The 12067-nt window shown below is 52.8% G+C and overlaps 2 protein-coding genes across 2 annotated transcripts in view; one reads left to right on the plus strand and one right to left on the minus strand.

The window, feature by feature from the left end:
• The window catches only part of SNRNP70 (small nuclear ribonucleoprotein U1 subunit 70), a 34293-nt gene extending 25983 nt beyond the window's left edge, over positions 1-8310 (minus strand). The window contains exon 1 of the mRNA XM_032169184.2: positions 8299-8310. The gene's annotated coding sequence lies outside the window, so the exon portion shown is untranslated. The remainder of the gene's footprint in view (positions 1-8298) is intronic.
• KCNA7 (potassium voltage-gated channel subfamily A member 7) lies at positions 8073-10615 on the plus strand. Its single transcript, XM_032169171.2, has 2 exons — positions 8073-8627; positions 9800-10615. The coding sequence occupies exons 1-2, from the start codon at positions 8073-8075 to the stop codon at positions 10613-10615; spliced, it is 1371 nt and encodes a 456-aa protein (XP_032025062.1).
• The last annotated feature ends 1452 nt before the right edge of the window (positions 10616-12067 follow it).

Raw genomic sequence — 12067 nt, forward strand, 5'->3', positions numbered from 1 at the left:
AAAGAAAGAAAGAAAGGAAGGAAGGAGAAAGAAAGATAGATTTAAATTATTCGGGTGTGGTGGCTCAGGTCTGTAGTCCCAGCTACTTGGGAGGCTGAAGTGGGAGGATCTGTTTGAGCCCGGGGGGTCAAGGCTGCAGTGAACTATGATTACACCACTGCACTCCAGCCTGGGCAACAGAGTGAGACCTTGTCTCAAGAAAAAAATGTTAACATCACCAGTGATATGGCATATGGACATCATATGCCCCCAGTATGATATGAGAACAGCAATGCCTCTCTGTGGCATTCTTTCTACCCCCACCCCACAAAAAGTATAACCTCAATCCAATCAAGATAACAGATCAGAGGAACACAAATTGAGAGACAGTCTACAAAACAACTGACTAGTATTCTTCTAGTTTCCAGATCATGAAAGACAAGGAAAAAGTAACAAACTATCACAGATTGCAGAAGACTAAGGAGGTACGACAACCAAATGCAACATAGTAACCCCGACTGCAGCCTGGCATGAGAAAAAGACATTAGTGGAAATATAGAAAACCTGAATGAACTCTGTCATTTTTGTCAAAAGTATTGTGCCACCTCAATGTCTTGTTTTTTTGTTTGTTTGTTTTTTTCTTTTGAGACAGAGTCTCCCTCTCTCATCCAGGCTGGAGTGCAATGGCGCAATCTTGGCTCACTGCAACCTCCACCCCCCGGGTTCAAGCCATTCTCCTGCCTCAGCCTCGCAAGTAGCTGGGACTACGGGCGCCCGCCACCACGCCCAGCTAATTTTTGTACTTTTAGTAGAGACGGGGTTTCACCATGTTGGCCAGGCTGGTCTCAAACTCCTGACCTCAGGTGATCTGTCCCCCCTAGCCTCTCAAAGTGCTGGGACTACAGGCGTGAGGCTCCGGCCAATGTCTGAGCTTTAACAAACGTTGCCAAAGCAATGCAACATTCTAACATGTGGGGAACCTGGGTGATGGATATTTTTTAAATGTCTGTACAATCTTTGCAACTCTTCTGTAAGGCTAAAAATAGTTCAAAGTGAAAATGAAACAAAACGGGCCCAACACAATAGCTCGCACTTGTAATCCCAGCACTTTGGAAGGCTGATGTGGGTGGATTACCTCAAGTCAGGAGTTCGAGACCAGCCTGGCCAACATAGTGAGACCAAAAATTAGGCTGGGCACCGTGTCTCATGCCTGTAATCCCAGCACTTCGGGAGGCCAAGTCAGGTGGATCACAGGTCAGGAAATTGAGACCAGCCCGGATAACACAGTGAAACCCCGTCTCTACTTAAAATACAAAAAAAATTTTAGCCGGGCATGGTGGCACACGTCTGTAGTCCCAGCTACTTGGGAGGCTGAGGCAGGAGAATCGCTTGAACCTGGGAGGTGGAGGTTGCAGTGAGCCAAGATTGGGCCACTGCACTCCAGACTGGGTGACAGAGTGAGACTCCATCTCAAAAAAAAAAAATCGCAGAGCAGGGCCAGTGGCTCAAACATGTAATCCTAGCACTTTGGGAGGCTGAGGCAAGAGGATTGTTTGAGCCCAGGAATTTAAAATCGGCCTGGACAACATAGTGAGACCTTATCTCTACCAAAAATTTAACCAAAAAGAAAACTAGCCGGGCATGGTGGTACACACTTGTAATCTCAGCTACTTGGGAGGCTGAAGCAGGAGACTTGCTTGAACCCAGGAGGCAGAGGTTGCAGTGAGCCGAGATCGCACCACTGCACTCCAGCCTGGGCAACAGAGTGAGACTCTGTCTCAAAAAATAAATAAAAGTAAAATAAAACCAAATGCTACCACAACCTCAGAGAATGACTCTGAGGAATTGCAGAGTCTAACTGTATTATTTTCTTGTTGCCACTAAAACAACTTACCACGAACTTGGTGGCTTAAAACAACACAAGTTTATTAGAATGCAGTTCTAGAGGTTAGACGTCGAAAATGGGGTGGCAGGGCTGTGTTTCTTCTGGCGGCTCTGGGGGAGAGTCTGTTTCCTTGCCTTTTCAAGCTTCGGGAAGCCACCCCCATTCCTTGGCTCATGGCCGTTCCTCCGTCTTCAAACTTCAAAGCCAGCATCATGGCATCCTCTCTTCTCTGACCTCTATGTCCATCCTCACATCATCCCTGAATCAGACCTTCCTGCAACCCTCTTTTTTTTATTTTTTATTTTTGAGACAGAGTCTCACTCTGTTGCCCAGGCTGGAGTGCAGTGGCTCAATCTCGGCTCACTGCAGCCTCTGCCTTCTGGGTTCAAGCGATTCTCCTGCCTCAGCCTCCCCAGTTGCTGGGATTACAGGTGCCCACCACCATGCCCAGCTAATTTTTGTTATTTTTAATAGAGATGGGGTTTTGCCATGTTGGCCGGTCTGGTCTTGAACTCCTGGCCTCAGGTGATCCACCTCCCAAAGTGCTGGGATTACAGGAGTGAGCACCCAGCCATGTCCCTCTTTTAAAGACCCTTATGATTAGTGGGCCTACCCAAACGATCCAAGATAATATCCCTAACTCATCAGCCTTAATTTTTTATTTTTTATTTTTTTGAGACAGGGTCTTGCTTTGTCACCCAGACTGGAGTGCAGTGGTGTGATCATAGCTCACTGCAGCTTTGACTTCCTTGGCTCAAATGATCCTTCCACCTCAGCCTCCCAAGTAGCTGGATTACTGGTGTGCACCACCACACCTGGCTTTTTGTTTTGTTTTGTTTTTGAGACAGAGTCTCACTCTGTTGCCCAGGTTGGAGTGCAGTGGTGCCATCTCAGCTCACTGCAACCTCCACCTCCCAGGTTCAAGTGATTCTCCCACCTCAGCCTCCAGAGTAGTTGGGATTACAGGCGCGAGCCACCCTGCCCAGCTAATTTTTGTATTTTTAGTAGAAATGGGGTTTCACCATGTTTACTAGTCTTGTCTTGAACTCCTGACCTCAGGCAATCCAGCCACCTCGGCCTCCCAAAGTGCTGGGATTATAGGAGTGAGCCACTGTGCCTGACCCACCTTTTACATTTTGTTCTAACTTCTTGAGCAAAAACATGGCACCTTGGTTGGGTGCGGTGGTGCGTGCCTGTAATCTCAGCACTTTGGGAGGCCAAGTCAGGTGGATTACTTAAGGTCAGGAGTTCAAGACCAGCCTAGCCAACATGGTGAAACCTCATCTCTACTAAAAATACAAAAATTAGGTTGGGCGTGGTGGCTCACGCTTGTAATCCCAGCACTTTGGGAGGCCGAGGTGGGCAGATCATGAGGTCGGGAGTTCGAGACCAGCCTGGCCAACATGATGAAACCCCATCTCTACTAAAAATACAAAAATTAGCCTGGTGTGGTTGCGCACACCTGTAATCCCAGCTACTCAGGAGGCTGAGGCAGGAGAATTACTTGAACCCAGGAGGTGGAGGTTGCAGTGAGCTGAGATCACACCACTGCACTCCAGCCTGGGCAACAGAGCGAGGCTCCATCTCAAAAAAAAAAAAAAAAAAAAAAAAAGGCTGGGCGTGGTGGTTCATACCTGTAATCCCAGCACTTTGGGAGGCCGAGGTGGGCAGATCATGAGGTCAGAAGATTGAGACCATTCTGGCTAACACGGTGAAACTCTGTCTCTACTAAAAATACAAAAAATTAGCCGGGCGTAGTGGCGGGTGCCTGCAGTCCCAGCTACTCAGGAGGCTGTGGCAGAAGAATGGCGTGAACCCGGGAGGCAGAGCTTGCAGTGAGCTGAGATGCGCCACTGCACTCCAGCCTGGGCGACAGAGTGAGACTCTGTCTCAAAAAAAAAAAAAAAAAAAAATTTAGCTGGTGTGGTGGTGCATGCCTGTAATCCCAGCTACTCAGGAGGCTGAGGCAGGAGAATCACTTGAACTCAGGAGGCGAAGGTTGCACAATGAGCCAAGATCATGCTGCTGCTCTACATCCTGGGCAACAAGAGTGAGACTCCAACTCCCCCAAAAAAAAACGAGAATGGGAGAAAATAGGAGACAGAGACCAGAAAGACAGGGGACAGAGAGAGATAGAGAAGGCCAAAGACCATAAAATAAATGGACACAGACCCAGACAGAGGGAAGATAGAGACCTAGAGAGAGGGACACAGAAGTCCAGGGGACATAGATCCCAGATAGGGTGGGTACAGTGGCTTACATCTGTAATCCTAGCACTTGGAGAGGCCTAGTACGGTGGATTGCTTGGGCTCAGGAGTAGAAGAGCAGCCTGGGCAACATAGCAAGACCCCGTCTCTACAAAAATTACAAAAAATAGCCATGCATGGTGGCTCACGCCTATAGTCCCAGTTACTTAGAAGAGGTGGGAGGGGCCAGGTGAGGTGGCTCATTCCCGTAATCCCAGCACTTTGGGAGGCCAAGGCAGGCGGATCACCTGAGGTCAGGAGTTCGAGACCAGACTGATCAACATGGAGAAACCCTGTCTCTACTAAAAATACAAAATTAGCTGGGCATGGTGGCACATGCCTGCAATCCTAGCTACTTGAGAGGCTGAGGCAGGAGAATCACTTGAACCTGGGAGGCAGAGGTTGCGGTGAATCAAGATTGCACCATTGCACTCCAGCCTGGGTGACAAGAGGTAAACTCCGTCTCAAAAAAATAAAAAGTGGGAGGATTGTTTGAGCCCAGAAAGTTGAGGCTGCAGTGAGCCAAGACTGTGCCACTAGACTCCAGCCTGGGCGACAGAGTGAGACCCTGTCTCAAAAAAGAAAGAAAGGAAGGAAGGAAGGAGAAAGGAAAGAAAGGAAAGAAAGGAAAGAAAGAGAGAAAGAAAGGAAAGAAAGAAAGAAAAAAAGAAAAGGGCCGGGAGAGGTGGCTCATGCCTGTAATCCCAGCACTTTGGGAGGCTGAGGCGGGCAGATCACCTGAGGTCAGGAGTTCAAGACCAGCCTGGCCAACATGGCAAATCCTCATCTGTACTAAAAATACAACAATCGTAGGGTCCAGCCCCACAGGGTCAGTGGGTTTTTCTCTCTGTTTGCAGAGAAGAGAGATTGTGGAAATAAAGATACAAGACAAAGAGATAAAAGAAAAGACAGCTGGGCCTGGGGGACCACTACCACCAAAACGCGGAGACCGGTAGTGGCCCCAAATGCCAGGCTGCACTGATATTTATTGGACACAAGACAAAGGGGCAGGGTAAGGAGTGTGAGACATCTCCAATGATAGGCAAGGTCCCCTGGGTCACGTGTCCACTGGACAGGGGGCCCTTCCCTGCCTGGCAGCCGAGGCAGAGACAGAGAGAGAGAGGAGAAAGAGAGACAGCTTATGCCATTATTTCTGCATATCAGAGACTTTTAGTACTTTCACTAATTTTCTACTGCTATCTAAAAGGCAGAGCCAGGTGTACAGGATGGAACATGAAAGCAGACCAGGAGCTGAAACACAGCATCACAGGGAGATGGTTAGGCCTCCGGATAACTGCGGGCAAGCCTGACTGATGTCAGGCCCTCCACAAGAGGTGGAGGAGTAGAGTCTTCTCTAAACCCCCGGGGAAGGGACCCGGGGAAAGGGACACTCCCTTTCCCGGTCTGCTAAGTAGTGGGTGTTTTTCCTTGGCACTGACGCTACCGCTAGACCATGGTCCACTTGGCAACGGGCATCTTCCCAGACGCTGGCGTTACTGCTAGACCAAGGAGCCCTCTAGTGGCCCTGTCCGGGCATAACAGAAGGCTCGCACTCTTGTCTTCTGGTCACCTCACTATGTCCCCTCAGCTCGTATTTCTGTATGGCCTGGTTTTTCTTAGATTATGATTGTAGACTGAGGATTATTATAATATTGGAATAAAGAGTAATTGCTACAAACTAATGATTAATGATATTCATATATAATCATATCTATGATTTATATCTAGTATAACTATTCTTATTTTATATATTTTATTATATTGGAACAGCTCATGCCCTCGGTCTCTTGCCTTGGCACCCGGGTGGCTTGCCGCTCACAAACAATTAGCCGCGTGTGGTGGGCGCCTGTAATCCTAGCTACTCGGGAGGCTAAGGCAGAATTGCTTGAATTCAGGAGGCAGAGGTTGCAGCGAGCCAAGATCGCACCACTGCACTATAGCCTAGGCGACTGCAAGACTCCATCTCAAGAAAAAGAAAAAGAAAAAGAAAGAAAGGGCCGGGTGCAGTGGCTCACGTCTGTAATCCCAGCACTTTGGGAGGCCAAGGCAGGCGGTTCACGAGGTCAAGAGTTCGAGACCAGCCTGGCCAACATGGTGAAACCTTGTCTCTACTAAAAATACAAAAATTAGGTGGGCGTGGTGACCGGTGCCTGGAATTCCAGCTACTCAGGAGGCTGAGGCAGGAGAATCGCTTGAAACCGGCAGGCGGAGGTTGCAGTGAGCTGAGATCACGTCACTGCACTCTAGCCTGGACAACAAGAGCGAAACTCCTCTCAAGAAAAAAAAAAAAAAAAAGAAAAAGAAAAAAGAAAAAGAAGAAAGGAAGAGAGGAGGAATAGAAGGAAGACAGGAAGAGAGAGTGCCAGGATTAGCAGGGGGTTCTAACCCTTAGTGCCTCTCTCCACACCCCCAGCAGAGGGCGACCAGGACTTCTTTCCTGGGCGTCTCAGTGATCAAACCCCTCCACTTCCCCCAAGCCCATCTGATGGAGCTATTTTTATGCAGTGTCACCGGACACCAGTAGCTAGAAGGCCACCGTCTTGTCTCTGCGCCCTTCAGTTCCTGAAAATGACCCTGTGGCATCTCCCCGGCCCACACCCCCAACCCCCGCCCGTTCCGGCAAGTCCAGACTCCTTTTGAGAGAGTCATAGCCACAGCTCAGGTCCTGCTGGGTCTCAGAAAGTCTTGCGAAGAATACAGGTGGAGACTCTGGAGCGAACTCTGGGGAGAGAATGGGGCGTGCGTGCACATGCTCAGTGGTTTGCAGCTGCCAGAGTGACCCTAGGATGGGACAGCCACCGGGACTGTGGCAGGACCCACATGGAGTGATGGTCAGGGAGAGATTCAGAGATATGACTCCAGAGACCCTAAGTCCTCTAGAGACGCTAAGGGGAGACCCAAAGGGGAGCGGCAGAGGAACCCTGAGACAGAGACATGGAGGGCTAAGAGAGAATGAGAAAAAAGAGACCTAGAGAGGAGAGACAAAGAGACCATGAGAGACAAGAGATAAACGGAGACAGACCAAGAGTCAAAATAAAGACGGAGACCAAGACGTAGAGGCTGGCAGAGGGACCCATACAGAGGCCCCCAGAACAACGAATCTCAGAAATAAATGACCCATAGAGATACTCAGAGATACATCCGAACAGAGACAGAGACCCAGCGGGGACAGCCGGACACACAAGAGTGAGAGACAGAGGTGCAAACAGGGCAACTCCAGGCCGGGCGCCGTGGCTCACGCTTGTAACCCCAGCAATTCGGGAGGCCAAGGAGGGCAGATCACTTGAGGTTGGGAGTACCAGACCTGCCTGGCCAACATGGTGAAACAAACCCTTTCTCAACTAAAAAAAAAACAGAAAAAAAAATTAGCTGGGCTTGGAGGCGCCTGTAATTCCAGCTACTAGGGAGGCTGAGGCACGAGAATCGCTTGAGCCCGGGAGGCGGAAGTTGTTGCAGTGAGCGGAGATCGCGCCACTGCACTCCAGCCTGGGCGACAGAGGGAAACTATGTCTAAAAAAAAAAAAAAAAAAACAGAAAAGAAAAAACAAGAAAGAAGAAGAAGAAAAAAGAAAAGAGACGACTGCAACCGAAGCCTCATTCTGACGAGACACACGCACACGGAAACTTGGAGAGACGCAGGACAGGATCCCGGTGGCAGAAGGACGGAGAGAAAGGGGACCCAGGGACGGGAAAGGCGCAGAGCAGGCGCGGGCGGCGGCGGCGGGGCAGGGCGGGCGTCCCGGCAGAGGGCGCGCGGTCGCCCTGTCGCCCTCCGCCCCGCCGGGGTCACAGTGCCCCCTCCCCCGCGCCCTAGCCGCCCTGCCGGGCTATTTTTACGCGCGGACACCGGACACCGGGCTGGGGCGGCGGCGGCGGCGGCCGAGGCGGCCGAGGCGGGGCCGCACCGGGGCCGGGCGTCGGGGCCACACGCCCGTTCGCGGGTCGCCGGGGCTGCGCACGCCATGGAGCCGCGGTGCCCGCCGCCGTGCGGCTGCTGCGAGCGGCTGGTGCTCAACGTGGCGGGGCTGCGCTTCGAGACGCGGGCGCGCACGCTGGGCCGCTTCCCGGACACTCTGCTCGGGGACCCAGCGCGCCGCGGCCGCTTCTACGACGACGCGCGCCGCGAGTACTTCTTCGACCGGCACCGGCCCAGCTTCGACGCCGTGCTCTACTACTACCAGTCGGGCGGGCGGCTGCGGCGGCCAGCGCACGTGCCGCTCGACGTCTTCCTGGAGGAGGTGGCCTTCTACGGGCTGGGCGCGGCAGCCCTGGCGCGCCTGCGCGAGGACGAGGGCTGCCCGGTGCCGCCGGAGCGCCCCCTGCCCCGCCGCGCCTTCGCGCGCCAGCTGTGGCTGCTCTTCGAGTTTCCCGAGAGCTCTCAGGCCGCGCGCGTGCTCGCCGTAGTCTCCGTGCTGGTCATCCTCGTCTCCATCGTCGTCTTCTGCCTCGAGACACTGCCTGACTTCCGCGACGACCGCGACGGCACGGGGCTTGCTGCTGTAGCAGCAGCCGGCCCAGTGAGAGGCGGGGAGTGGGTGGAGACGGGCGGGGTTTGGGAGGAGATGGGCGGGGTCCAGAGGGGACCTGGCCAATCATAAGGCGGGGCCAGGGGCTGCGAGGGGTGGGCCAGCCGAAGACAGGGTGGGAGGGAGGCGGGGCCTGAGGATCCGGGTCGGAGGACCTGCCCCATCAGACGGTGGGGTTGAGGTCAGTGAGAAACCCGGCATGCAGAGGGCAGGGCCCTTGGTGCAAGGGGTAGGAGGACAGGAACCTTAAAAATCAGAGCTGAGGGGTCCAAGGAGAGCCTGAAAACTCTGGGGTCTGTGCGGCTGGGAAGGAGGTGCTGGGGGTGATGAAAGCCAGGCCCTGAATAACGCCAGCTGAGGGTGCTGGAGCCCGAGGGGCGAGAGTAGGAGGAATCTATGGAAAGAAAGCCAGGCTGAGGGGCCAGAGGAGGGGCCTAGGGCTCGGCTTGCAGAGAAGGTCTTTTTTTTTTTTTTTTTTTTTTTTTCCTGTGAGACAGTCTTGCTCTGTCGCCCAGGCTGGAGTGCAATGGCGCTATCTCGGCTCACTGCAAGCTCCGCCTCCCGGGTTCAAGCGATTCTCCTGCCTTAGTCTCCCAAGTAGCTGGGATTACAGGTGCAGGCCACCACGCCCGGCTAATTTTTGTATTTTTAGTAGAGATGGGGTTTCACCAGTTGGCCAGGATGGTCTCTATTTCCTGACCTCGTGATCCGCCCGCCTCGGCTTCCCAAAGTGCTGGGATTACAGACGTGAGCCACCGTGCCCGACCGCATTTAGTCTGGGCTGGGACGGGGGAGGGCAAGGAAAAGCTAGGTACAAGGTGGTGGGGCCAGGGCAGGGACCCTCCCCATCTAGAAAATCAACACTGGAGGCGGGACTTTGGGAGAGAAGAGGTTGCACCCTACTCAAACATGAGTTCCCACGCATGAAGGGGCAGGGACCACCTCTCCAGCCACCCACCAGGTCAGGAAACCAGAAAGTCAGCGGCCCAGGGATGATCCCTGGGATCCTGGGAGGAAGTCTGGGATAACCAGGTCACCGAGGGCCTTGGCACAGTGGCTACTGACCAATGCGTAAAGAGGAGTTGGGTATTTAAATGATGATTAAGGCTGTCCCTGTGTCCTAGCCCCAGCCTGACCCTCCCTGAACACTTTCCTCCCTGCAGTTCCCCGCTCGGCTGAATGGCTCCAGCCAAGTGCCTGGAAATCCACCCCGCCTGCCCTTCAATGACCCATTCTTCGTGGTGGAGACGCTGTGTATTTGTTGGTTCTCCTTTGAGCTGCTGGTACGCCTCCTGGCCTGTCCAAGCAAGGCGATCTTCTTCAAGAACGTGATGAACCTCATCGATTTTGTGGCTATCCTTCCCTACTTTGTGGCGCTGGGCACCGAGCTGGCCCGGCAGCGAGGGGTGGGACAGCAGGCCATGTCACTGGCCATCCTGAGAGTCATCCGATTGGTGCGTGTCTTCCGCATCTTCAAGCTGTCCCGGCACTCAAAGGGCCTGCAAATCTTGGGCCAGACGCTTCGGGCCTCCATGCGTGAGCTGGGCCTCCTCATCTTTTTCCTCTTCATTGGTGTGGTCCTCTTTTCCAGCGCGGTCTACTTTGCCGAAGTCGACCGGGTGGACTCCCATTTCACTAGCATCCCTGAGTCCTTCTGGTGGGCGGTAGTCACCATGACTACAGTTGGCTATGGAGACATGGCACCCGTCACTGTAGGTGGCAAGATAGTGGGCTCTCTGTGTGCCATTGCCGGCGTGCTGACCATTTCCCTGCCTGTGCCCGTCATTGTCTCCAATTTCAGCTACTTTTATCACCGGGAGACAGAGGGCGAAGAGGCTGGGATGTTCAGCCATGTGGACACGCAGCCTTGTGGCCCACTGGAGGGCAAGGCCAATGGGGGGCTGGTGGACGGGGAGGTACCTGAACTACCACCTCCACTCTGGGCACCCCCAGGGAAACACCTGGTCACCGAAGTGTGAGGAACAGTTGAGGTCTGCAGGACCTCAAACCTCCCTAGAGGGAGGGAGGGAGGGCAGGGTGGAGGGCAAGACTGGGGGGAGGGGATTGGGTTTAGGAAGAGCTAGGTTAAGTGGTAACGAGTGGGGAAACACTGAGTCTTGTTGGGTCTTGGGTTGTGTGATTTGGTAGCTCCTGTGAGTACCTCCTGAAGCAGCAGCAAATGGCAATCGGTTGTGTTGTGTTAACAAAGACTCAATTGGTTCGTATTAGTCTGAGTTGTGCAAAGCTCATGGAGCCTTTTGGGGTAGTGTTGAGCTAGGTTTGGTCGTATCATTTTGTGAGTTTCCTAGGTCAGTGTTGGGTTTGGTTGGGTTGTGAGTCTGGGAGAGTGTGGTCCAGCTGCACTGTGTAGGATTCTGTGGTTTGGTGGGTCCCCTAGGGCCATGTTGGCTCAAGTTAGATGGTCCCCCATGGCATTGTTGAGATTGTGTGTGGTGTTCAGTTTCGTTGAGACATGGTGGAAATTTGGTAGCTTTGTGATTCTTCTAGGGGCATGTTATTTTAGGTTCTGTGAACTTGTGAGTCATGTAGAAATGTGAAGAGTCAAGTGGTAGAATTTGAGCTTTCTAGGTCACATTGGGTTAAGTATGTATGACCAAATGAATCTTGTAGGGTTCTGCTGGGCTGAACTGTGTAGAGGTGTGTGGCTGGACATGCATTGTGTAGAGGTGTGTGGCTGGACATTTTTCATGGCCACAGCGAGTTTAGTTGTGTTGAATTGTACAACCATATGAGCCTTATAAGGCCAGTTCAGTTGGGTCATGCCACTGTTTGAGTCTCATAGGGCCATGTTGAGTTGAGTTCCATTGAGTTCTGTCACTATGTGAGTCCTACAGGAAGTTGGGTTGAGTTGGACTGTGTGAATGAGTTCCATAGGGCCACATTGGGCTGTTTTGCATTTAGTGGTACCACCAGGACCCAAAGGAAATAGCAGCGGGGAAGCATCATGTATCAGGGAGCATGCGGTGGCGAGGGCTCTGGGAGATGTGCTGAGCTGGCTCCCCAGCTCACTGTAGGGGGCGGGACTGGATTCTGTATCCATGGGATTGGGTGTTCATCCAGAGACGATTGGGGTAAACTAGGAAGAGGTGGATGCTCCTCCTGTTTACCCCACATCCACTTCATTGTGCTGTTCACTCCCATTCTCCCCTACAGTTTTATGCTCAGACATGGAGGTCAGAGCCACAAGGAAAGGGGGAGAGGGGGAGAAAACTGTACTCTGTCCAGACGTGATAGAGGGACAGAGCCAAAAGGATGGGGAAAGAGACCCAGAAAAAGGAAGAGATGGAAACCCAGAGAGACAGAGACCCAAAGGGAGAGAAATAGAGACTCAGGGAGAGGGAGACAAAGACCTGGAGGGTGGGGTATGGCAGAGACGCAGAAGAGGGGAACAGAAATCCAGAGTGAGAAGG

The sequence above is a fragment of the Hylobates moloch genome, unplaced genomic scaffold (assembly GCF_009828535.3).
Source record: "Hylobates moloch isolate HMO894 unplaced genomic scaffold, HMol_V3 SCAFFOLD_12, whole genome shotgun sequence".
Taxonomy (NCBI): domain Eukaryota; kingdom Metazoa; phylum Chordata; class Mammalia; order Primates; family Hylobatidae; genus Hylobates; species Hylobates moloch.